The sequence below is a fragment of the Sarcophilus harrisii genome, chromosome 4, assembly GCF_902635505.1.
Source record: "Sarcophilus harrisii chromosome 4, mSarHar1.11, whole genome shotgun sequence".
In the NCBI taxonomy this organism is placed as follows: Eukaryota; Metazoa; Chordata; class Mammalia; order Dasyuromorphia; family Dasyuridae; genus Sarcophilus; species Sarcophilus harrisii.
Genome location: NC_045429.1, coordinates 426,707,651 through 426,730,774, shown reverse-complemented (window position 1 = coordinate 426,730,774; position 23,124 = coordinate 426,707,651). Strand labels below are relative to the sequence as shown.

Here is a 23,124-nt window from a genome sequence, read left to right as displayed (position 1 = left end):
CTAGCCTAGGTTGACCCTGCCAAGTCTTCCTCTCTGACAGAGGATTAAGCCTCTCCTTTGGGCATCATCATATTGCTTGGGTGGGGATAGGGAGACCTCCCAGATCTTGCTTAGGAATCTATAGGGTGAAGTGAGGTGGCATTTCACTGGCCAAGCCTATTTTCCTCATTTAATTTTTTATAATGAAAAACTGCTGCCAAATACCATTAAAAACATTATTTTTTCTCAGAAATGTGTTTTTTCTTTTATTTATTTATTTGAGGGCCCAGTCAAACTTGACTAGAAAAGAAGACCGGGTCGAGGAGTTTGGGTGATCCCGTGACGTGCAGCCGGCCCGGCCAATCGAAGACTCACGAGAGGGGGAGGGCGGAAGTGACGCCAACATATCCCTCCGCAGGGCAGGAGGGTCGGTGGGGGGAGTCGGCTTCTCTTTCCCCCGCGCCAGCTCCCGTATACGGAGCCACATTCCTTGCCCCCCCCACCCCCCTCCCCCGGGGCCCTCCCGCCCCCCCCAGGGAAAAAAAACAACCCCATATCACTCGGGCCCTAGGGGGGTTTCCTTTCCCCGTCGGGGAGCCGAGGCTTGGTCAGTCTCTCTTCCTCCTCTCCCCCTCCCCCTGTACTACCGTCCCCTCCCACCCCCTTCTCCCAGCGACGGGGTGTAAGGTCCCTTTAAGGCGACGGCGCCTTACTCAAGTCAGACAAGCGGCGGCGGCGACCACGGGAGGAGGTGAGTGATCGGACGTTCTCTTCCTCCACCCCTTCTACCGGGGTTCCGTTATCTTTTCGGTGCCCGCGGTGGACGGCCGGGAGACAATGAAGGAGGGGGATGGGAAGTGGGGGGGGCGCGCGAAAGGGCGGCGCGCGCGCACGCGTCCACCGCGAATCACGGAGCGAGCGGAGGTGGCGGAGGGAGGGAGGAGCGGGCGCGGCGCGAGCGTGTATGCGTGCGTGCGCCTCGAAGTCGCGGGACGGGAGGGGAGGGGAGATCCCCCTTAGGTCCCTCCTCCAACTCCTGCCCTACACAACATCATCCTCCCGCCGCCCTCTGAAATGCCCGCACTCGCACGACGTCCCCGCCTGCGTTGCGGGAAGGGGGTGGGCGGGGATGCGCGAGCCTCGACCCAGGGGGGAGGCTCGGGGGAGGGGAACTGGAGGCGGTGGCGCGAGACGGAGAGGGAGGGGCCTGGCGAACTCCCCCTCCTCTCGCGCGCTCTCGGGGGGCGAGCCTGCGGCGGAGGAGATGGTTGGTGGGGGAGGCGGAGGGATAACATTCTTTCATCGGGACTGGGGGTTACGCACTCGCCACTGCTGCCGCCGCCTCTCGAATCTGGGGAGGGAGCAAGCAAAGAGTTTGGGAGGGGGGGTTTCCTCTGGTTTGTGACGGGTGGATGGAACCCACCCCCGTTATGTAAGCTCTGCCCGGTTTGACGGGCCCCCGAGCCTCTGACAAGGTGCGAACTGTCTGTCCGGGGCCTGCCTATCTTGTCGTAGGGATGTCGATCTGATTTGTTATTATTTTTAGTCTTTTTAAAGAGGGGCTTTTGATGACAGCAGTTTGGAAGTTAGATGTCCTGCCGCGGTGGGCGCCATGTTTCTGCCAAGGACTATTTTCTCCCTTTGCTGACACCCCGGTAGAGGGGACGTTGGTTCTCCTCTTTATTCACCAGCTCTTTTTTACGCCCAAGCGGTGTCCTTCTTTCTCTCCCCCAACTTCTTTGGGCGTTCTCCGAAACTGTCAGGAGGGTGCGTTTTAGGGTTTCCCATCTTGAGTAGTGGTCTGGCCTCAGAGGAGATTCCAAAAATAATAGTCCAGCTCTACTCATTTTGTAGAGAAGGGGCACATCGAGATTTGACTCAGTCACCCTCTTCTGTTCAGCGGTGGTCTCCCCTCCTTTGGTCCGTTTTTTATGCGAACCTCTCTCAATCATAGACTTGGTTGCGGGGAGTGGGAGTAGTGTCCATGCCCTCTTGAAGAAGCTCTTTCTGCTCACTGGACGCATCCAATAGGAAGTGTTGGTTTCCGATGACTGATTATCCCTATATTGATTTTTTTCGATGGATTCTTATAGTAGCAACATTGTTCATTCTTTGTCTCTACCTTGCCACTGACTCTTTTGCTTTCCTTTAGTGATGATGTAGCACAAATTGAAGGAACTAATGGTCATAATGAATTATTTTGGTGACAAGGCAGTTCGTTTTCCATTTCAGTCCCTTACACTTGTGGTGTAACTTGGAAGAGCTTTTTTGTGTGCTTTAGTTCTATTCTTAAGAATGCTTCTTGAAGGAAAAGACTGTAACTTTTTGATTTTATTTTTTATGTGTGACAGTGCTTTGGAGCTTCCATCTAAGAGAATTTGAGAAGCTAACTTAATATTTCAGAGTCAGCAAAAGGCAAATGAAATTTTAACCTACACTGTAAAATTGCACAAAATTACTTTTTTGAACCACTTTTCAAGAGTCTAGATAGTTCATTTGTTAGTAATATACTGCCCCTTGGCAAGACTGGAAACTTTGCCTTTGAGAAAAAGTTTTGCATAGTGGGAATTTACTTCATACAACTCTTTACTTTAGATCCTTGTTAACTTGTTGTCTTTTTTTTTTTTTTTTTTTTTTTAGGTGCTTTTTTGTCATCATAGTGTTGTATTAAGTTGGCTGAAAAATTTTCGTACTGGTGACAAAAAACATTTACTTAAACGTTGTTTGATAGGGGGTTTACTAACTGGACGTCTGCTGAGAGAAGTGACAACATTTTCTGTTAAGGCTTCTCTTGCTGTAACTGAACTTTTTATATTGGAAGTGTTTAGCAATTGTTTTTTTCCACCTCAAGAAAATTATAGTCATGCATTAATTTACACAATCACCATTTTCAACACTGTCATTGTAAAAGATAAGATGTCATTGCAAAAGAAAGTTTCAGTTCAGTACCATTAACTAAATAATGAGGCACTCAATTTTTCTGCTAAAATAGGATTTAGTGTTTTTAATGAGATTTCATCATCTTTTGTTATAAAAACCAGGAAATTGAGTAAATAACAAGTAGTGATTCTTTTGCACATTATGCTTGTATTTTCTGGTGGGCTTGGGGAGAGATGGCATTGCTTCTTTTCTTGTTAGGGCAGCTTTTTGGCCAGACAGTCCTGGTATTTTCTAAAAGTTTGAACAGGTGCATGCCAATATTAAGTTCAAAAAGTGAAGGTGCTGAGTTTACATGCCTGGGATTCTCTTTACTATCAAGCCCAGGTTTCCCAAGTTTTTGTACAAAGATATCAGGAAAAAATATTTGCTGTGTTTTACATTAAGGTAGTCCAGTGTCAAGGTTGTCAAAACAAGTGTTCTCTTTTGCAGTATTTGAATGGACTCTTTGTAATGAGAGCAATTTCCTCCATGGTTTTAGATTGTGCAAACTGATTAAATTTGAGGAATCGAATTTTATATAAGATGAAACATGAAAATTTTTCCTATTGCATAGATTGCTGCCATTTCATCAAATTGAAAAAGCCTTTGCTTTGTTGTTCCTAAAATATTTTAGAAAGTGTGGCTTTTTAAAATTAGCAAAAAGATTGACAGTAACTTTTTAAATATGGTTGGAGATCTTTCCTTGGATTCAACATGTACTTGTTACTTCTGATAAAGAGCCAAGAGAGTAATAGTCTCAGATATACAAAATGACCTGTATGGTATTTAAATTAATAAAATCTTATATTGCCTTCTTCAGAATATGATTTTTACTATTTTAATATACATATTCCGTATGTTGATAGCACCCTTTAGTAAATTGTATTGCAGCAGAGAACAGTTTTCTCACTTCTTTTTAAAAGGACTATCTAGCTGTTGAATTCTCCTCTGCAGACAAGCTGCATTATTGGATTAGAAATGACAAGAAATTTATCCCCCTCCTGTGTCAGTTATTATTAGAAGAATATAACTTACAATCAGAAGAATACTAAAAGAATGTGGTATACAATTTATTGGGCATTTTTCTTTATATAATAGCTATTTAAAAGTACCTATCAGTTAGTTATTTGAAAATCTAATTTAGAAGCTTTTTCTAATTGAATAACATTTAAAATCAGTATAGTAGTTTAAGAAGCTTTTTTATTGGTCAAACATAATTAGTGCTTGCTAGACATTTTATTAGAAAATTTTGAAAGATTTTCTTTTGTTATTTTGTATTTTTTCCACAAAGAAATTGATGTCTTCAAGTTGATGGGTATTTATATAATTTTTAAAATAAGTAAATTATCCACACATGAAAAATGAAATATGATTAAGAACTAATGAATGTGTAAGTTACCCAAGGAGAGAGAGAGAGGTAGAGGTAGGGGTGTGTGTGTGTGTGTTTGTGTTTGTAAGAGAGAGAGAGAGAAGGAGAAAAGATGGCATTGAATAGAAAGCCTATGGCTTAGTGAAAGCCAGAACCACTCTTAGTCAGACTTGGCCTCTTTTTGACATGTACTGGCTGCCTGATCCTAACTATCTCTGAACTTCTCAGAGCCCCAGGAAGGGGCTTTTAGAATTTGAAATTACTGAGCTATTTATCAATATGTATTGATAGATCAGTTTCTTCCTGGGAAGAAGTTCCATAAACCAGTGAAATCACAGATCCTTAAACACATTGGAGGCAGCATTTGATTTGACTGTGAAACTTTTTCTAACACATAGCATCTTTACTGAAATGTGAAGAGTTGTGAGTGAAATATTACTGAATAAAAATGATGAACATGAAGTATTCAGAGAAGGATGCTGCTGAGTGAAATAAACATCCCAAAAAACTGTATACACGATGACTACAACAATGTAAATGGAAAGAACAGAAACCTGAAACCTCTCTCTGTAATGACCAAGCTTGGCCTCAGAGAAAAAGAAAAAATGTACCTCCTATCCCTCTTGTTGGGACTGCTCACTATGGGTGTCATTATCCCCTCCCCACTGCACATACTGTCAAATGGGGATGATTTTTTGGTTAGTTTTGTCACAGGGCAGCCTTTTCCCTTTTGTGATCTTGTTACAAGGAATGGCTTGCTATATGAGGAGAAAAGGTTGCTTCTAAAAGCAATGTGATGTAAAACCAAAATTTATTAATAAAAATGAAGTTTAATGATTATATAGTAAAATGAGAATATTTTACTATAGTTTTAATACTTATCCCCTCTCCCATCCTTCTTATTTATTGATTTTAGTCTGCTAATCAATGCCTTTTAATTAATTAATTAATTTTTTAAAAATTTAATAGCCTTTTATTTACAGGATATATGCATGGGTAACTTTACAGCATTAACAATTGCCAAACCTCTTGTTCCAATTTTTTACCTCTTACCCCCCCCACCCCCTCCCCTAGATAATGCCTTTTAATTTTAAAAAAAAAAAAAGGTCTAATGATCAAATTTAAGGTTTGGGGGTTTTTGGTGAGGCAATTAGTTAAGTAGCTTGCCCAGGGTCACACAGCTAGCAAGTGTCATGTGTCTTGAGGCTGTATTTGATTTAGCTCTTCTTTATACCAGGACTCTGTGCCACCTGACTGCCCCTTAAAGTTTGTTGTTGCCTTTTGTTTTTAATGTCATTCATTTCTGGAAATATCTTTTCTGAATCTTCCAAAGAATTTGGACCTTCTCCTGTAACAAAAACAACTAAAAGTAATACTTGATAGTGTAACACTAGTAAGTCTCTGTGTAGGCACTTTCTGCCAGAGTAGTTCTACAAAAAGGAGGGAGGTATGTGTTGTTACTTATTCTCAAAGACTTTTTTTTTTTTTGGTGGGGGAGGAGGGATTTTTGTTTTTCTTTTGTAGCACAATCATTTCTGGAAATAGCCCTGCTCCTGACCCTCCAGATTGAACTCTCCTTTGTAACTAAGACAAATTCTACAAACAGATAAATTGTATCTGATAGTATATGTAACATTTTGCCTCAATGGTTTCCTCTGTTTTTAGGCATCTGTTATTTCATTATGTTCTCTCAGAACATTATTGTTTTTTCAATTACTCAGTTTATCTTTCTGTGATCTTTTCTTTTACATTAATCTTTGGGGTCAACTTTTTTCACTTAATTTAATTCATTCATACAAAATCTTCCTGCATTTCTTTGACTTCCTCATTCAAAATTTATTATAGAATAATATTTCATTAAATTCATATACCACAATTTATTTATCCATTCACTAATCAATTCTCATTTCTTTCTTTTTTCTTTTTTTCTTTTTTTTGGCTGAAGCAATTGAGGTTAAGTGACTTGGCCAGGGTCAAACAGCTAGAAATTGTTAAGTGTCTGAGACCATATTTGAACTCAGGTCCTCCTGACTTCAGGGCTGGTGCTCTATCCATTGCACCATCTCACTGCCCCCACTAATCAATTCTCATTCTTCCCCTCACCTAGTTTGTGGCTACCACAGAAAGTATTGCTGTTTTTCTACCTTTGACCTCTCTAACATATATGACCAGTAGTGGAATTGTTGGGTTAAAGAATATGAACAGCTTAGTTACTTTTATTTCGTAATTACACATTGATATCCAAAAAAGTTAAACAAATATTTACTGTTCCCTTTTTTTTTGTTTGTTTTCTTTGTCAATTTGCAGTTTGAAGTTAAAACCTCAGTCTGTTTTAATTTGCATTTCTCTTATTTGAGGCATGTTGTTCACATAGTTATTTATGTAATTATAAATATATAAGTAATATTATAAATATGTAAATATAATAACAAAATATTATCCACCAATGATAAGGAAAAGTTTCATAGAAGAGGAAATGTTTGAGTTAAATGATGGGTAAGGTTCGAATTGATACATAGAGTAAGGGCATTCCAGGGATGGCAGCCCACCAAGTCTATTCTGACTGAAACCTAGAATTTATAGGGGGGAATAATATATTATGAAAAAGATATTATATTGTTAAAAGTGTAAAATGTCCTTAAATGCCAAATGGAGGAATTTAAACTTTTTAGTAGGAATCAGCTATAGATTAAATGCTCTGGATTTCTTTCAAAGGACCTGAATTCTAATCTCCCTTTGCCATTTACCTTGGGAATCTGAGTAAAACAACTTCACCTCCCGCTATGTTTGCTCATATATAAAATACGATTGGACTAGATGACCTATAGTTTCTTTTTCCAACTCTAACTCATAGAATTCTTAAAATTTGCAAATTTGTTTTTCTTTTTGCTCATATCCTTTTACCATTCTGGGGGAAATTGTTTATATGGTGGAAAGTATTTTATATACTTCCCTTGCATATTTTCCTCATGGCCTAGGTGGTTGTTTATGCCACTTGAGTTCTTGTTTTCTGAAATTTGTACTTTTATCTGGAAGTTTTATCCAAAATTAAGTCCCCAAGATTAATTAAGATGAAATTCCAAAAGTAATTTCCAAAAGCCATTGGCCTCCAAAGCAAAAACTATGGTTTGACACCCTTAATTAACCAATCTTAATAGATATGGGTTGAATCCCTTTCTTCCCTAGATAGTCATAATGAGATTTCTTCCTTTTTTTTTTTTAATATATATATAGCTTTTTATTTATAAGTTATATGCATGGCTAATTTTACAGCATTGACAATTGTCAAACCTTTTGTTCCAATTTTTCCCCTCCTTGCCACCACTCCCTCCCGTAGATGGCAGGATGACCAATACATGTTAAATATATTAAAGTATAAATTAAATACAAAATAAGTTTACATGTCCAAACTGTTATTTTTCTGTACAAAAAGAATCAGACTCTGAAATATTGTACAATTAGCTTGTGAAGGAAATTAAAAAAAAATGCAGGCAAGCAAAAATATAGGGATTGGGAATTCAATATAATGGTTCTTAGTCATCTCCCAGAGTTCTTTTGCTGGGCGTAGCTGGTTCAGTTCATTACTGCTCCATTGGAACTGATTTGGTTCATCTCATTGCTGAAAATGGCCAGGTCCATCAGAATTGATCATCATATAGTATTGTTGTTGAAGTATATAATGATTTCCTGGTCCTGCTCATTTCACTCAGCATGAGTTCGTGTAAGCCTCTCCAGGCCTTTCTGAAATCATCCTGTTGGTCATTTCTTACGGAACAATAATATTCCATAATATTAATATACCACAATTTTTATTCAGCCATTTTTCCAATTGATGGGGATCCACTCACTTTCCAGTTTCTGGCCACTACAAAAAGACCTGCCACAAACATTCTTGCACATATAGGTCCCTTTCCCTTCTTTAAGATCTCTTTGGAATATAAGCCCAATAGTAACATTGATGGATCAAAGGGTATGCACAGTTTGATAACTTTTTAAGCATAGTTCTAAATTGCTCTCCAGAATGGCTGGATGTATTCACAATTCCATCAACAATGTATTAATGTCCCTGTTTTCCCACATCCCCTCCAACATTCCACATTATCTTTTCCTGTCATTTTAGCCAGTCTAACAGGTGTGTAGTGATATCTCAGAGTTGTCTTAATTTACATTTCTCGGATTAATAATGACTTGGAGCATCTTTTCATGTGGCTAGAAGTAGTTTCAATTTCTTCGTTCGAGGATTATCCGTTCATATGCTTTGACCATTTATCAATTGGAGAATGGCTTGATTTCTTATAAATTAGAGTCAATTCTCTATATGTTTTGGAAATGAGGTCTTTATCAGAACCTTTGATTGTAAAAAATGTTTTCCCAGTTTATTGCTTCCCTTCTAATCTTGTCTGCATTAGTTTTGTTTGTACAAAATCTTTTCAGTTTGATATAATCAAAATTTTCTATTTTGTGATCAGTAATGATCTCTAGTTCTTCTTTGGTTCCTTCCTCTTTCACAGGTCTGAGAGGTAAACTATCCTGTGTTCCTCTAATTTATTTATAAATGAGATTTCTTTCTAATACAACCATATCTATTCTTATCTCCTAACATTTCTTCACTCTGACTCCTCTTTGCACTTTACTGTGCAAGGTCTTTATTTCCCCAATTATAAGAGCCATCACCCCCTCAGGGCAGTTATTAGCTAGCTGCTACCCCAGTACTATTATCAGCAGCAGACAGATGTCATTGGAAAATCTTAGATCACCCCTGTGACTTCAGGAAGGCAAGCATTCTGTATGAGAATTGACTAATAAGAGCCTTTCCCTTCCCTCCCTCCATTCGCCTTCTGGGTGGGTGGGTTCAAGAAGACAGGGATGGATTCTAATCTGCATCACATCTCATTACATTTTCTTTGCCCCAAATCCCATTCATCTTCTAAAGTTCATTATTGTTGAGGGCACCAATATTTCCTTACTTAATTCACAACCTAAATATCAATTTCTGTTCACTTGATTTCTAAATCTTATTTCTGCCTTGTTTTTCCAATTTATCCCCAATCTTCATCTCACAGAACCACTAATCTGCCTCTTGCTTGAACTATTGTAACAATCTTTTAATTTATTTTTCTGCCTTAAATCTCTCCCTCTTTCAGTTCATCCCCCCCACACCTACCAAAGTTATTTTCCTAAAAAACAAGTCTGACTATAACATCCTTACTCAGGAAACTCCATTGGCTCCTTAATGGCGTATAGGATCAAATTTTATTTCATCTTTATCTTTTTAGAAAAATTCTCTTTTGTATCTTGTACATACTTATTAATATAATAACATGAAACTTTGTAAGTAAATATATACATTGGGAGTGCAGGTTCAAAACTTTTTATCAATAGTAGTTTATGATAAGGAAAATTTGAGATTACTTTATTACATGAATTACCATCTCATATTTCATTTTATTTGTACCCTTACGATAGGAGTAGTGAAAGACAGAAAAATGGCCCTTTTTTTTTTCATTGTCAACAATTATGGGAAAGATTTGGTGAGAAAGAAGTAAACCTTTGAAACCAATAGCTAAAATGAAGGTGTTTTGGATAATATGGATTTCAGTAATGCATGGTAATTCATTTCCTTACTGAACTAAAAATAATTAAACAACTGATTATCAGTTGAAATACCATGAGAATTAGCATGATACAGAAGAAATGATTGAGTCTGAATACTCAGTCCTAGTTCTGCCATTTCTGATCTGTGTGACTGACCAAATCACTTAAACTCACTCTCTGGACCTGTTCTCTCATTTAATAAAAATAGGGGTTTGGACCTATAAAGTGCTTTCCATCTCTAAGTCTATGATATAATGATTAAGGTTGGTTCCCTGTTTTGAATGCTTGGAGAAGATGATTTTTCACTAAGTTGAATTGAGTCTTTAATTGTAAGCAAAGTATATTGACATTGCTACTTGTTTCTATATTGAAGGCTAAGAAATAGTAATGGGACGGAAAAAGATTCCCTTGACATCTTAAAGGACACACCAGTTTATTTGTATGTATGTATTTATTTGTTACATTTACCAACAAAATACCTGTGTGAATCTATTGTTAACATGGAGGGGGGAGTGTCTTTTAACTTCAACATAATGATACTAAGAGACCAGTATAGTTGACCAGAGTTTTGCTGCTTTCTACCTGATGTTTATATTGTAGTTATTGTGTATGGGTTTTGGGGCTCTTTTTTCCCCCCGCACTCTGCATCATTTTTTTTAATACTTGTTTTCCCAGTTTCTTCTGAATCTTTCATGTTTGCTTTCCCTTGTGCTACAGAGATAATACTGCATTACATTATCATAATCAGGCCCTTCTCTAGTCGTTGAGGCCCAGCACCTTTCATTTAAAAAAAAAAAAAAATCACTTTTTTCAACCCTTACTTTCAAAAGAGCTGCACTGCAAACAGGACAGTAGAATCTAATGTTTCCATTTAAAGAAAATTTGACCATGTTTATGCTGCCTTGAGGAAAAAAAAACCCAAAGAATGCAGTGTCTCTTGTGATAAGGAAGATTCAATAAAATAAACATCTGCAAAGTGTTTGTGGTGATCAAGGCACTGCTCCATATTGAGAATACAAAGGTTGAAAAACAGAAATTTAAAATAGTACAAATAATTGAGATCCAAGGCTCTTTGGAAGGTCATACAGATTTGCATAGCAGTGATTTGCTTAAAGACTAGGGTTTCTAGTCAAATAGAAATGAATTCCGTCTTTCAGAAATGAAGTCTTCCTAGCTTACTGAACACATACATGTTCTAAATATTTGTATCCAGCTGGTTAATCAGTTAAAATTATCAGGGCTAAGTAATAATAAAATTCATTGTATCCGATTTCTGTTCACAAATGTGCGATGGATAAATAAAATAGGTAGCGTAGTAGAGTGAGTATTGAACTTGCAGGGGATATGACTTATGGCTTGATGTGGCTTTTGGACAGTTTCAAAAGTTAGTCAATAAGCATTTATTAAATCCTTACTATGTGCCCAGAACTTTAAGCAATTGAAACACAAAGAATGGTAAAAACATAGCTTCTTTCATCAGAGGAGCTACATTATAATAAGGGAGACTGCATACAATCAATTGTGCCTGCAGGGTATAGAGATACAGTGTAAATTGAAGGCAGTCTTTTAAGAGGGATGGCATTGGTAGCAGTAGGGGAGATTGGTAAAGGATTTTGGCTAAAGCTTTGAGCTAAGTCTTGAGCAAGGAGATAAAAATAGAGACCACTGCAGACATGGCAGATAGTTAAGAGTAAGGAAATTACTAAGTGGCCAATGTGACTGATTTGGAGAGTATATAGAGGAGAGTAAAATATAAGATTAGAAAGGCAAGAAAGGGTCAAGTTATAAGGGGCTTTAAAAACCAAATATTGGGGTTTATATTTGATCCTGGAAGTATTAAGGAGCCACTAGTGAGGGAGGGAGTGACACAATCATAACTGCACCTTAGGAAGATCACTTTGACAGTTAAATTGTAGGCTAAACTGGAATAAGGGGGGATGGGGAGAGGAGGCTGGTTGACCAGTCAAAAGGCTATTGTACTGAACAGTCCAGATCATGAGGTCTTTCATCAGAGTAATAACTGTATGAATGGAGAAAGGATATTTATATGAGATTTTAGGAAGATTTAAATGACAGAATTGGCAACAGTTGTATGTGTGATGTAAGTTTGAAGGGTCTTGACTGACACCTTGATTTGTGATTAGAAGCATGGTGGTATCCTCTATAGTAATAGCAGAATGAGAAGAGAGGCTTGAGGCCTTTGGGAAATAATGAGTTCCCTTTTGGACATGACTACAGTGCATGCATTTTGATGTGGTCAATAAACAGATGGTGATATGAGACCGGACATTAGGAATAGATAAATGTGAGCATTATCTGCAGAAAACCTTTATCATGGGGATACTCAAAGTGAGTGGGTTTGAACTATATGAAAAACCTGCAAAGGAGATAAGAATGATTACCCATATAGGCAGAGAACCAGGAGAGAGCATATACTCACCTCTTCTTCCCCCCCTCCCCAAAATTGGAGAATAGGAGAAAAGGGTGCTCAATAGTGTCAGAGACTTCAGAGATATCAAAAAGGATCAAGAATGAGTAAAGGCCATTAGATCATAAAATAAGAGATCATTGGTAACTTTGGACTGTTTTAGTTGAATGATGATGTTGGAAAACAGATTGCAGAATTTAGAAGAAAATGCAAATCTACAAAGTAGATTTTGTAGATTTTCCCAAGTACTTTAGACAGAAAGGAAGAGAGATATTAGCTAGATAGAATGATCAGGTGAAAGTTTATTTAAAACTAAGGGAAGCATGGGTATATTTGTAGGCAGCAGAGATACTATTGGGAGAGATTGAAAATTAGTGAGAGTAAGCATATTAGATGATAGAAAAGATGGAATGGAAGGAAAATCAAAGGTACATGTTAGAGGTATTTGCCTTAGCAAGAAGAGCCAACCCCCTTTTTTTGGTGTAAGACAAGGGTGAAGGAGGGAATAGTAAGGGAAGATGAAAGAGTGATGTTAGAAGAGGAGAGGAGAAGAGGGAGTATAAAGTAAATGACTTAAGGAGGTTGGGATTTTTTTTGGTGAAGTTATCAGGGAACATCCTCAGCTGAAAAAGTTTGGTAAAAGCTACCATGGGAATCTTGGGGAAAGGGATAAGAGTTTAGAATAGCTGATATGTGGGACTGGGATAGGACCCAGTGAGCACAGTTTTATGAGGCTCTCTAGCTCTCATGTAAATAGCAAAGGCATTAGGTGGTGGTCATCATCTACGAGTGGGTAAAAGGGCAATTAACTTGAATGTAGATAAAGAATAGAGAAGTGGTTTACCTTTGGGTCAAGATAGGGAAGGAAGGAAAATGTGGCCAGCATAGGGCTTGGTGGCTTGGAAAAGGTGGAAAAGACCTGAGAGGGGAAGTCATGGTAAAAATGGAGAAAAAGACTAGGAGTCATAAAGCAGAAAAAAGGATGAAATGATAAAAAATTATTATTAGAGAAAGGAATTTCTAATTTCATGAACATAAATTTTGTTCTGCTTTCCAGAAGACAGAACTGGAAGCAGTAGATAGAAAGTTACAAACGGGACAATTTAAACTTGATCTAAGGGAAGGCATCTAACAATGAGAACTACCTCTAAGTATAAAGGACTATATAAGGGAAGGTGGTGGAGGTCTTCAGGTAGAGACTGGATGATATTGAGTATGTTAAGAGTAGGGATTCCTTTTGGTTTATGCTTTGCAGTATCTGATTTAGTTATAGAAACCACATTTTAAGAAAGCAATTGATAACCTGAAGATTATCTGGAGGAAATTGGCCAAGATGATGAGAACACTTGGAGATCTTTCCAATAAAAGTATTGATTGAAAAAATTAGGCATGTTATTTGAAGAAAAGTCTTGAAGGCATTCATTTGTTCTCTTCAAATATTTGGAGCGTTGACATGAAAGAAAGATTAAAAATACTTTGCTTCACCAGATGCTAGAACTAGGAATGATGACATTTCTAGACAGACTTTAGGGCAGTATTATCAATCAGTAAACATTTTATTAGATTATATGTCAGGCACTGGGGACACAAAAAGACAAAAGACAGTCCCTCATTTTAAGGAACTTGTAATCTAATAGCAGAGAAAGACAACATGTAAACATAATATGTGCAAAATAATTTATATACAGAATAAATACGAAATGAGAGGGAAATTTCTTAAGACTTCCAAAGGTGGAATGGACTTAATAGTGAAAGTCTCAGCAAAAGTTGTCACTACTATTATATTATGCTTTCTTGTTAGGTTTAGCACTATGGGATGACTATGCAGTTTCCTATGTGTGATCAATCCCAATTTTTTTTCTACTACGCGGCTTTCTTAATTCTAAACTCAACTTGTCCGTTCACAGTGAACAATGGATTTATACGCTAAGGATGCTTAACTGTCATGGTATGGGTGATATTCATCTTTCACTTACTTTGTTTTTCAATGTGAATATTTAAACCAGTCCCTTTCACAGTATTGTGGATCTCACTAAAAAATCCTGAAATATTGTGGCCTCATCCAGATAGTGTTTTAACATGTGAATAAGCTAGCCTTTTAGTCACTAGATAGGTCAGTTAATTCTCTTTAGTTTAAATTCAGTAGAAGACATTTGAAAAACCTATAAGTGAAACTGTTTATTGTCTCATGCCTTTATTTGATGTCAGTAGACCTTTGAAAAAGTTGTCTCCATCATTGATCTTTTTTCATATGGCTTTATATTATTTAAATGACTAAGGGATGTTTTTAAGTGGTCTTCAGATTTTGCTATTTAAATTTTTTTACTTTTCCAAATCAGTAATCACAGTGCAGTAGAAACTTATTTGCTAATTGTATGATTATAAAAATAAAGTCTATTATAGCAAAAGTTCTTAAACTGTGGGTTGTGGTCTTGTATGGGGTCACATAACTGAGTGTGGGGTTGTGAAATTATGATTTATTGTCAGTAAATGTTTGATTTGTATACCTATTTTAGATACCTATATTCCTAAGGCTGCATAAAAATATCAGGTGAAAAGGGGTTGTGAATGGAAAAAGTTTTAAGAAGTCATGCACTATAGGATTGTGAAAGCTTGCCTTCTGTTCTCATTGAGGATGGGACAGTCATTATAACTGTTTTCTTTAGTTGTCCTTTTATTTTTTAAAATAGAAATAGTCATTGATATGTCAGACCCATGGAATCTTCTCTGAAACATGTTAATTGATCAGTGAACATTTAGGAAGCATAAAACACTATATTGCTAAATTCTGGGGAAAAAGCTAAGCTGCCTTCAAGGGGCTTACATTCTAATGGGGGAGACACTGTATATACATAAATGTACATAAAAGATACATGCACAATAGATACAAGGTAGCTTGTATTTCTCTAGAGTGGAAGGCATTAAGTAGCTGAGAGATTAGGAAAGGTGTCAGAGAATTGAGATGAACTGAACTGAGATTGAACTGAATCCAGGTTAATATAAGAGATGGACATAAGGAGAGAGAGCATTTCAGGCACAAGGTCAATGAGTGGAGATTGGGGGTGATTTTTGTTGTGATTGAGAAACATCTAGAAGGACAATATGACTGTTCTGTAGAGTGTATGGAAGGGAAGAATGTATAAGAAGAGCAGAAAGATAGAAAGATGCCATGCTGAGAAGAACTTGAAATTCAAAGCCCAGCAGGCTTTATTTGATCCTAGAAGTAATAAAAAAATTACTGGACTTAATGGGGTAGGGAGTGGGTAATTGGGTCAGAAAGTGCTCCTTAGGAAAACCACTTTGATAACTCTGTAGAGGATAGGTTAGATTAGAGAGAGACTTGCATCAAGGAGCCTTATAAGAAGGATATTGGTAGAGGACTGTGTGAGAGGCGAGAAGAGGCCTTATAGGAGAGATTCTGTGAAGAACAAGAATTGGAAACTGATTAGATAAGTGAGGTGATTTGATAATGAAAAGCCAAATTGATACTGATATTGGGAACTTGGATGTTTAAAAAAACATGTAATATATCAGTAATATGGAAATACGAAAGAGGGGTGGGTTTTAGGAAAAAGCTCATCTATGATCAGTTTTACTTTGAACATTTTTGAGTTTGAGATGCTTCTAGGGCATTTAGTTGTAAATGTCCATCAGTAAATTCATGAAATTCTCTTTGGAGAAAGACTGGAGCTGAATATGTATCTGGGCAATCATCTGCAATAGAGATAATTGAACTCTAGGGAGTTGATACAGTCACCAAATGAAAGTGTAGAGAAAAGAGAACCAATTCTTCAGTGTATTTTCTTTAAGTTGGGTTCTATGATTTACTTTGATTTAGGTACCTTTCAGTGAGGAAAAACTATCCAGCAATGCAAATAGTTATTCAGCAACTTATAGTCTTAGATGGTTGTTCAATCTTGTTGAAAGATTAAGTGATTTGCTCTCAGCCATGTGTCAGCCTAAGTGCCTTTTAAAATGTCATATCTAATGAAAGAATGCAAGTCCTTGCCATATTTGCAGAGGTGGCAGGACTGTGGGTACAAAATATTATTTATATCATTAGACTTCATTGATGAATGGATTGGTTTTGCTGATCCAACTTTTTTTCCTCTTTTTGTTTTTTATTATAGGGTATGACTGGGGAGAAAGGTGGGAGGAGAATGAATTTGGAAGGGAGTGATATCAAATACAAGATATTAATAAATTGCAGTTTAATGGTCAAAGAAGCCATTCTCCTAGCATGGATTATTTTTTAAAATGCATATACTTATAAATATATGTATGTATATCAGATTTGCACATACACATACATGCCTCTTATACAGACACATCTTTATACAACAGGAATATTGTAATTCTGGATCACTAGAAATCTGATCAGTGGATCCAAGAATATGATTATTTATTCTGCTTAACTTCTTACTCCAAATTATGCCAATCTTTTCATTTCTTTATTTCTCATATAGCATGGCAGATACCGACCTGTTTATGGAATGTGAGGAAGAGGAGCTGGAGCCATGGCAGAAAATAAGTGATGTGATTGAGGATTCTGTGGTTGAAGATTATAATTCAGTGGATAAAACAGCTACAGGTAACAAGCTTGTCAGAGAAGAAGCTCATATATAAGGTTTTTTTTTTGTTTTTTTTTTTTTTTGTTGTTGTTGTTGTTGTTGTTGATCTACATAGCATTTCTGTTTGAGAGAATGAAGTGGAAAAGAAACTCAAGCTTGCAGTGATTTTATTGTGGCAATGAATGCCATCTTACTTTTTATCTTTTATCCTACAGGTGGATCCATTTCCTAATTTTTCTAAGAAAATTACATTTACCTCAGAGGTGCTGTGAGGTTGATAAAAGCCAGAGTACAAAGTGGTGGTGATGCTGCACACATTTATATGCTTAATACAAACACAGGTGTCTGTAGGCTTATTTAGTTGTACTTCTCTGTGAAAACTACACATTACTTCTTGTTTTTATTTTTGTAGCATTTGCAAGTCTGGGCTCATCAAGTTTTTGTTCTGCATTGTCTCAGCAAATACATAGTAGAGGGTCATATTTCAGGGTCACACTTTGGACTACTCTGGAATCTAGATGATGTATATTTTCTTTTTGTTAAAGCATAATCAGTTGTTTTATGCTTTTTTTTTTTTTTAAGAGATGGTTTTGGCTTAATCTGAGTTCAGCATTGTATTGTCATGATTATGAAACCAGTAAAATGATGTTGATAGAACTTTATTGAGCCCTGTCTGCTTGGTACTATATAAAACATGAAATTAAATACATAGTACAGTGGATAAATCTTCTAACTTGACCAAGCAGACTCAACACTCAAAAAAGGGAAAGAATTGATTGTTTCTAAGTGGAAGAATTAGGGATAAGTAAAAAGAAGAGTCATCCAGAAAACAGGAAATTTCTTGGATAGATATCTCCACAAAGGTAGAGAAGAGAAGCAAGGGCAGATTCCTTCTTTGTCTTCTGTCCTTGGGTCATATGTCTTCAAGTGACTGTACCTCCCCTTCCCACAGTTTCTGTGAGCCTGCAGCCAGTCTCAGCTCCAGTGCCCATCGTTGCCCATGCTTCTGTTGGTGGGCACCTCTCTACATCCACCACCGTTAGTAGCAGCGGAGTACAGAACAGCGACAGTGCCAAGAAGACGCTTGTCACACTAATTGCCAATAACAATGGTAAGTGGGATCCTTGGAAAATCTTCCTGGTCAGAAAGTTTAAGAAGATAAGGGAGAACAAAAAGTCATTGAGACAACTGAGCCTTTTTGAAGTAGCAATTTCATCCAGTCTTCCTAATGCACCACATTATCACATCATTCTTTTTACTCAAAAATCTTAGTACTTCCTGAATTAAGTATATGTTTCTCAAGTATAGTATTTGAGATGCTCTACATGTCTCTACTTTTCTAGTCTTATCTCATGTTTCTTCCCTTTATGTATTCTTAGGTTCCAGTTAAATTGGATTACTTTTCTCTTCTGTTTTCATTCTTCTCTCATTTGTGCCTTTATATTCACTCTTTTCTCCCTGCTAGAATTGGGATGGATTTCTTTCTTTCCAGTCTCTCCTGGTTAAAATCTTCCCTTTTTTCAAGATCTAACTAACTCTGGTGCTCTTTCCTTTGTGAAACTTCTCTTCATTCCCCCTCAGTTGAAAGCCATCTTTTCTTCATAACATTTCTCACAAGTGCTTTATCCAAGGTTTTTCCTTAGAACATTCTGCTTTGTAGCATGGATATATCTTTTCTCCTCCTTCTATTGGGCTATATATTCTTTGGGGACATATATCTTTTGTCTTTCATCATCTTTGTATTCACAATGCCTTTGTAAATATTGCTGATTTGAATTCCATCTCTGGATTAAGTAGGAGTTAGAATCAAAAAATGATTGAATGATTGGCACTGTCTCTGCTGAGTAGCTAGGTGATGAACTCTTGCTGGAGTATAACCACACCAAGGACCACTGGGTTATTGCTGAGGACACCCAGCAGAAGAAACGGTATGTCAAATCCCTAGTTATTAAGAGTTCCCAATTCCTTCTGGCAGAATTCTTCCTGGGTAGCTAAGATCCCTTCCTCTTATACATTAAGTTGTTTGTTAGTTTTCAAATATAGAAGATAAGATAGGGTTGACATTAATACTACAATTGAACTATGAAGGCATCTATTTTAGAGGTGCTGCATTTTTAATAGTGGAAGTGAATGTCATATGATTAGCTGTAGTTTAATGATCAGAGAAGCCATGGTGTTAAAAAAAAAAAAAAAGAAAACTGTTTAATTTTACCTCCTAAGAATGCCTCTATGTTATGTATGTACTTTATAAATTTTGGATTGTCTTCACATTGCTGTCTGAAAGCTTTGGCCTGAGTTATTACAGCTAAAATAATATTTTCTTTATTGTTATTTTCTCCTACTCTTTTAAAAAATAAGAGTGAGGATAAGAGTTAAGTAACATTTATAGACAGAACTTCCCCTTTATAACATAATTCTGTTTCAGGCCCTCATTTTTGATGTTTTCTAAATGTTAAAACTTCTCAATATATTCATATTTCATTAAAGTACACTATTAAAATATTCATGCATTCAAAAGTAGTTATTAAGCATCTCCTGTACAAGGAACTGTTCTAGGTGTTAGGGATTCAGGGACAAAAATGAAATTCTTTCCTCCTTTATTCCTTTATTCATTCTTCTTCCTACTAGAACCGAAATGAACTTCTTCTTTCTATTCCTTTCTTCAAGATCTAACTCTGCTACTTGCTCTCAAGGAGCATTTGCTGGACCATGAAGATAATCTCATTTTGCATCCTAAGCTACTTGGAAAATGAGCAAATCACTCTATTTCTAATCTTGCTAGACTTTTAATGCTGCAGGCTCTTATATTGCTAACCTTATATTTCCGAATAACCACATCTTCTAGCAACAGTTGGAACACTTGCTGTAACACAGATAGGAGACTGAGGGTCTGGATTAAGGTTGAATGGAAGGAGAGGAATAAATTTACTTGTTCCTTTTCTATTTAGGCCTTTATTATCATTGTAAATAGAATAGGTAGCTTTGTAACAATTTTCCTGCCTTCAGTGAATCTGGTAATCTTGTATCTTATAGATACCTTCATCTTTCTAAAGCACTGTTGTTGTTTTTCTTGTTACTCCCCTGCTCATATATTTTCAGTGGCCACCAGTTGATTATCTTCAAGATAAAGTTTAGGCACATGTGCTACACCCTAACTTTCCAGCCGCCTTTTACTCCTTCTAGCTGTTCTCCAAATGCATATTGTACTTTTCCACTAAAGAGCCTAGCTCATCCTTAATAATTAATACAGCTCCTTATATTTAAGTATTCAGCAAATATTAAAATGGAACTAGGAACAGTAAATAGCAGTAACCAAAAGGAAAATTTAAGTTTCACATAAGGGAAAATTGACTAACAATTAGAATTGTTTGCCTCCACATATAGTAAATTTCTCTTTGCTGGAAATCTTATGAAAGTTCAGGAATTTGGACATATTGTATAAAGGTGTCTTGTTCAGCTATTAATTAGACTAAATAGATGGTCTTTCAGCTCTGAAAGTCTGTGATTATGTGGATGTTATTCCCTTTGCTCGAAATGCTTTGAATGGGGAAGTCCAGGACTTATTGAAAGCAGGAGAAATGATTCAACTTTTTCTGTTTTCTTTATTATTTATCAGCAAATGCTATTTATAAACAGCTAATTTTTATTGTAAATCAGTAACCACACCAGAAAGAAAATAGCCCATGAATAAAAATTTTAAAGTATGTTAAGGCAGATGTACTGGAACTATGGGTGTGATCACATACCTTGATCTTTCTGAAAGATACAAGAACACAACTACTGATTGTTGTCTCTGGATTTTTCTTTGAGGCCTCTAGTCATAGAACATGGCTTCAGGCCTGCTGTTGATTGCACCAGTATAAGAGCCCAAAATTGAAGTGCAGGTGCAGGAAGAAAGAAGCAGACAAAAGTTGAAAGATTTTGGTGTGTGTAGAGAAACTATAGCTTTTCAGATGAGAGATGATGTTACTAACAGGTTTTCTGGCTTCTTAATTTTACTTTGGACTTAGCACTTTAATTTGTGGGGAGACAAAGTGTTATCTGTAGGTTCTGTTTCTAAATGTACAGGTGGAGATCTTTCAAGAGACTCTTAATCTGCTTCCTGATGCAAGGCAGTAGGGAAGACTTTTTAGAGCAATCCATCCCAAAAGCATTAAATGCTGCCTTCTTACCAGGTTTGAAGAGCTGGCATTTTACCAGGAAACTGTGTGTGTGTGTGTACATATGTACACATAAGAAATATAAAATAATTTGGAGGAAGATCCTTTTAGAGGCAGGATCAAAAAAGACTTCATGTAAAAATAAAGGTTTCAGAAAGGTAAAAGTTAATAGAAGAAAATGTTCTAGGCAACAGTAGTACGCCACTTTGAAGACATAGAAATGGGATGGAAAGCCTTGGGTTGTACCTATTGAGATATCGAGGATTAAAAAAAGATAATTCAGTGACTGATCTGTAGGTGTTTTGGGGCTGTTAATTCTTCCTGACAAGCAGGCCCCTCTGACTCTTAAAATATATATGTTTGTGTGTGTGTGTGTGTGTGTGTGTGTGTGGTATTTCTTTCTTTATATATGTGTATATATGTATAGTATTTCTTTCCGGTTACATGTAAAGATAGTTTTCAACATTCATATGAATGTATGCTTCAATGTGAATTGAGATTCCATATCCATTTCTCTGGATATGGATAGCATTTTCCAAATTGAGTCTTTTGGAATTATTTTATATCATTGTTCTGCTCACTTCATTCAATATCAATTCATGTTAGTCTTTCCAGATTATTCTGAAAAAAGCCTGCATATCATCTCTTATAGCACAATAGTATTATACTACATTAATATGCCACAGCTTCTTCAACCATTCCCCAGTTGATGGGCATCTCCTCAGTTTCCAAGTCTTTGCCACACAAAAAGAGCTGCTATAAATATTTTTGTATGTGTGGGTCTTTTCCCCTTTTTTTTAATGATCATTGGGATATAGATCTAATAATGGTATTGCTAGATCAAAGGGTATACAGTTTTATAGCCTTTTGGCTCTGAACTTTTAAAAATGAAAAACCAAGATGGACAAAAAAGCTGAATTTGATACTTCTGGTACTAATTTTTTTTTAAGTATCCTGATAAATATTTCATATCAAAACATAGCTTCTAAGAATTCATTGGTCTTGATTTTCAAGGATTCTTTCTTTTTCAGTAATTTCCAAAAAAACCCTGCTTTTAAAAAGAAGACCCTCTTAGAAACTTGTTTCCTCTACTTCTTGGACTAATTTTAGCTTAAAAAGCACAAAACAATTTCCCTCTAAACTGAGGAGAGCAAAAAGTGAGGCCAGACTCAAAAATTCTCTTCAGGGCACACTTGTATGTATACACACACACACACACACACACACACGTGTGTGTGTATGTGTTTGTGTATATTGATCAGGAAGCAATTTCTTAGAGTGAGAATATTGCACTTATGTTGTTTAATGGGGGAAAGGGTAGTAACAACTTTTAATACAGTGCACTGTGTATATATTTTATATATCTGTAGGTAAGAGGTTATATCTTTGCAATCAGTACCATTGTCAATTTACCACAAATTATAATTACAAATTGAAGTTTTTATTGTTGGGCAGTGTGTTTCAAGTGATTATTTCAGAAGATAAGGGAGGAGACACCTGAGAGTTGAATAAGTGAAAGAAAAGTATTTAGGTACCTATACTTGAAATTTACTTAAATATTACATTTTGTCATTAGTCATTTTTCATTCAGGTCTTATTCTTTGTGATCCTATTTGGAGTTTTCTTGGCAAAGATACTAGTGGTTTGCCATTTTCTTCTTCAGCTTATTTTATAGAAGAAAGAACCCTGAGAACAGGGTTAAATGACTTGTCCAGGGTCACACAGCTAATAAGTGCCTGAGGTTGGATTTGAACTTGGGAAGTTGTCTTTCTGACTCTGGACTCAGCACTCTATCCACTGTGCCACCTAGCCACTCCAAATGTTACATATATGTTTTGAAAACAAAACAGAGGGACATGAGACAAAAGAGATGATTTATTTGGCAAGACTTTTCCCTTATTTCCATCCATTTGTGAAAGTCAAGAACTTTCTGTCCTTTTCCCAACACTTACTCAGTTTCAATCTCTCAAACTTATGAGATCTCCTTATTTGGTGTTCCAGAAGTTGGCAAAATGTGTAATTAGGTCTAAGCGAAAATCTCTTTTGAAATTCTATTTGTCCTAATGATAATTAGGGGTTTGGCTCCACCTCTTTTTGAGAATG

At 36.7% G+C, this 23,124-nt stretch overlaps 1 protein-coding gene across 15 annotated transcripts in view; it reads left to right on the top strand.

The window, feature by feature from the left end:
• Nucleotides 1-276: 276 nt before the first annotated feature.
• The window catches only part of POGZ (pogo transposable element derived with ZNF domain), a 61,568-nt gene continuing 38,720 nt past the window's right edge, over nt 277-23,124 (top strand). For 3 of the 15 annotated variants that reach the window (XM_031967524.1, XM_031967523.1, XM_031967521.1), the window contains exons 1-3: nt 277-730; nt 16,757-16,881; nt 17,814-17,972. In XM_031967524.1, the coding sequence (XP_031823384.1) occupies nt 16,758-16,881; nt 17,814-17,972 (283 nt within the window). In that variant the 5' untranslated portion in view covers nt 277-730; nt 16,757. Of the gene's footprint in view, nt 731-1,373; nt 1,455-8,783; nt 10,306-16,756; nt 16,882-17,076; nt 17,203-17,813; nt 17,973-23,124 lie in introns of those variants that run through there. The other 12 variants (XM_031967528.1, XM_031967526.1, XM_031967529.1 and 9 more) reach the window with 9 other exon arrangements.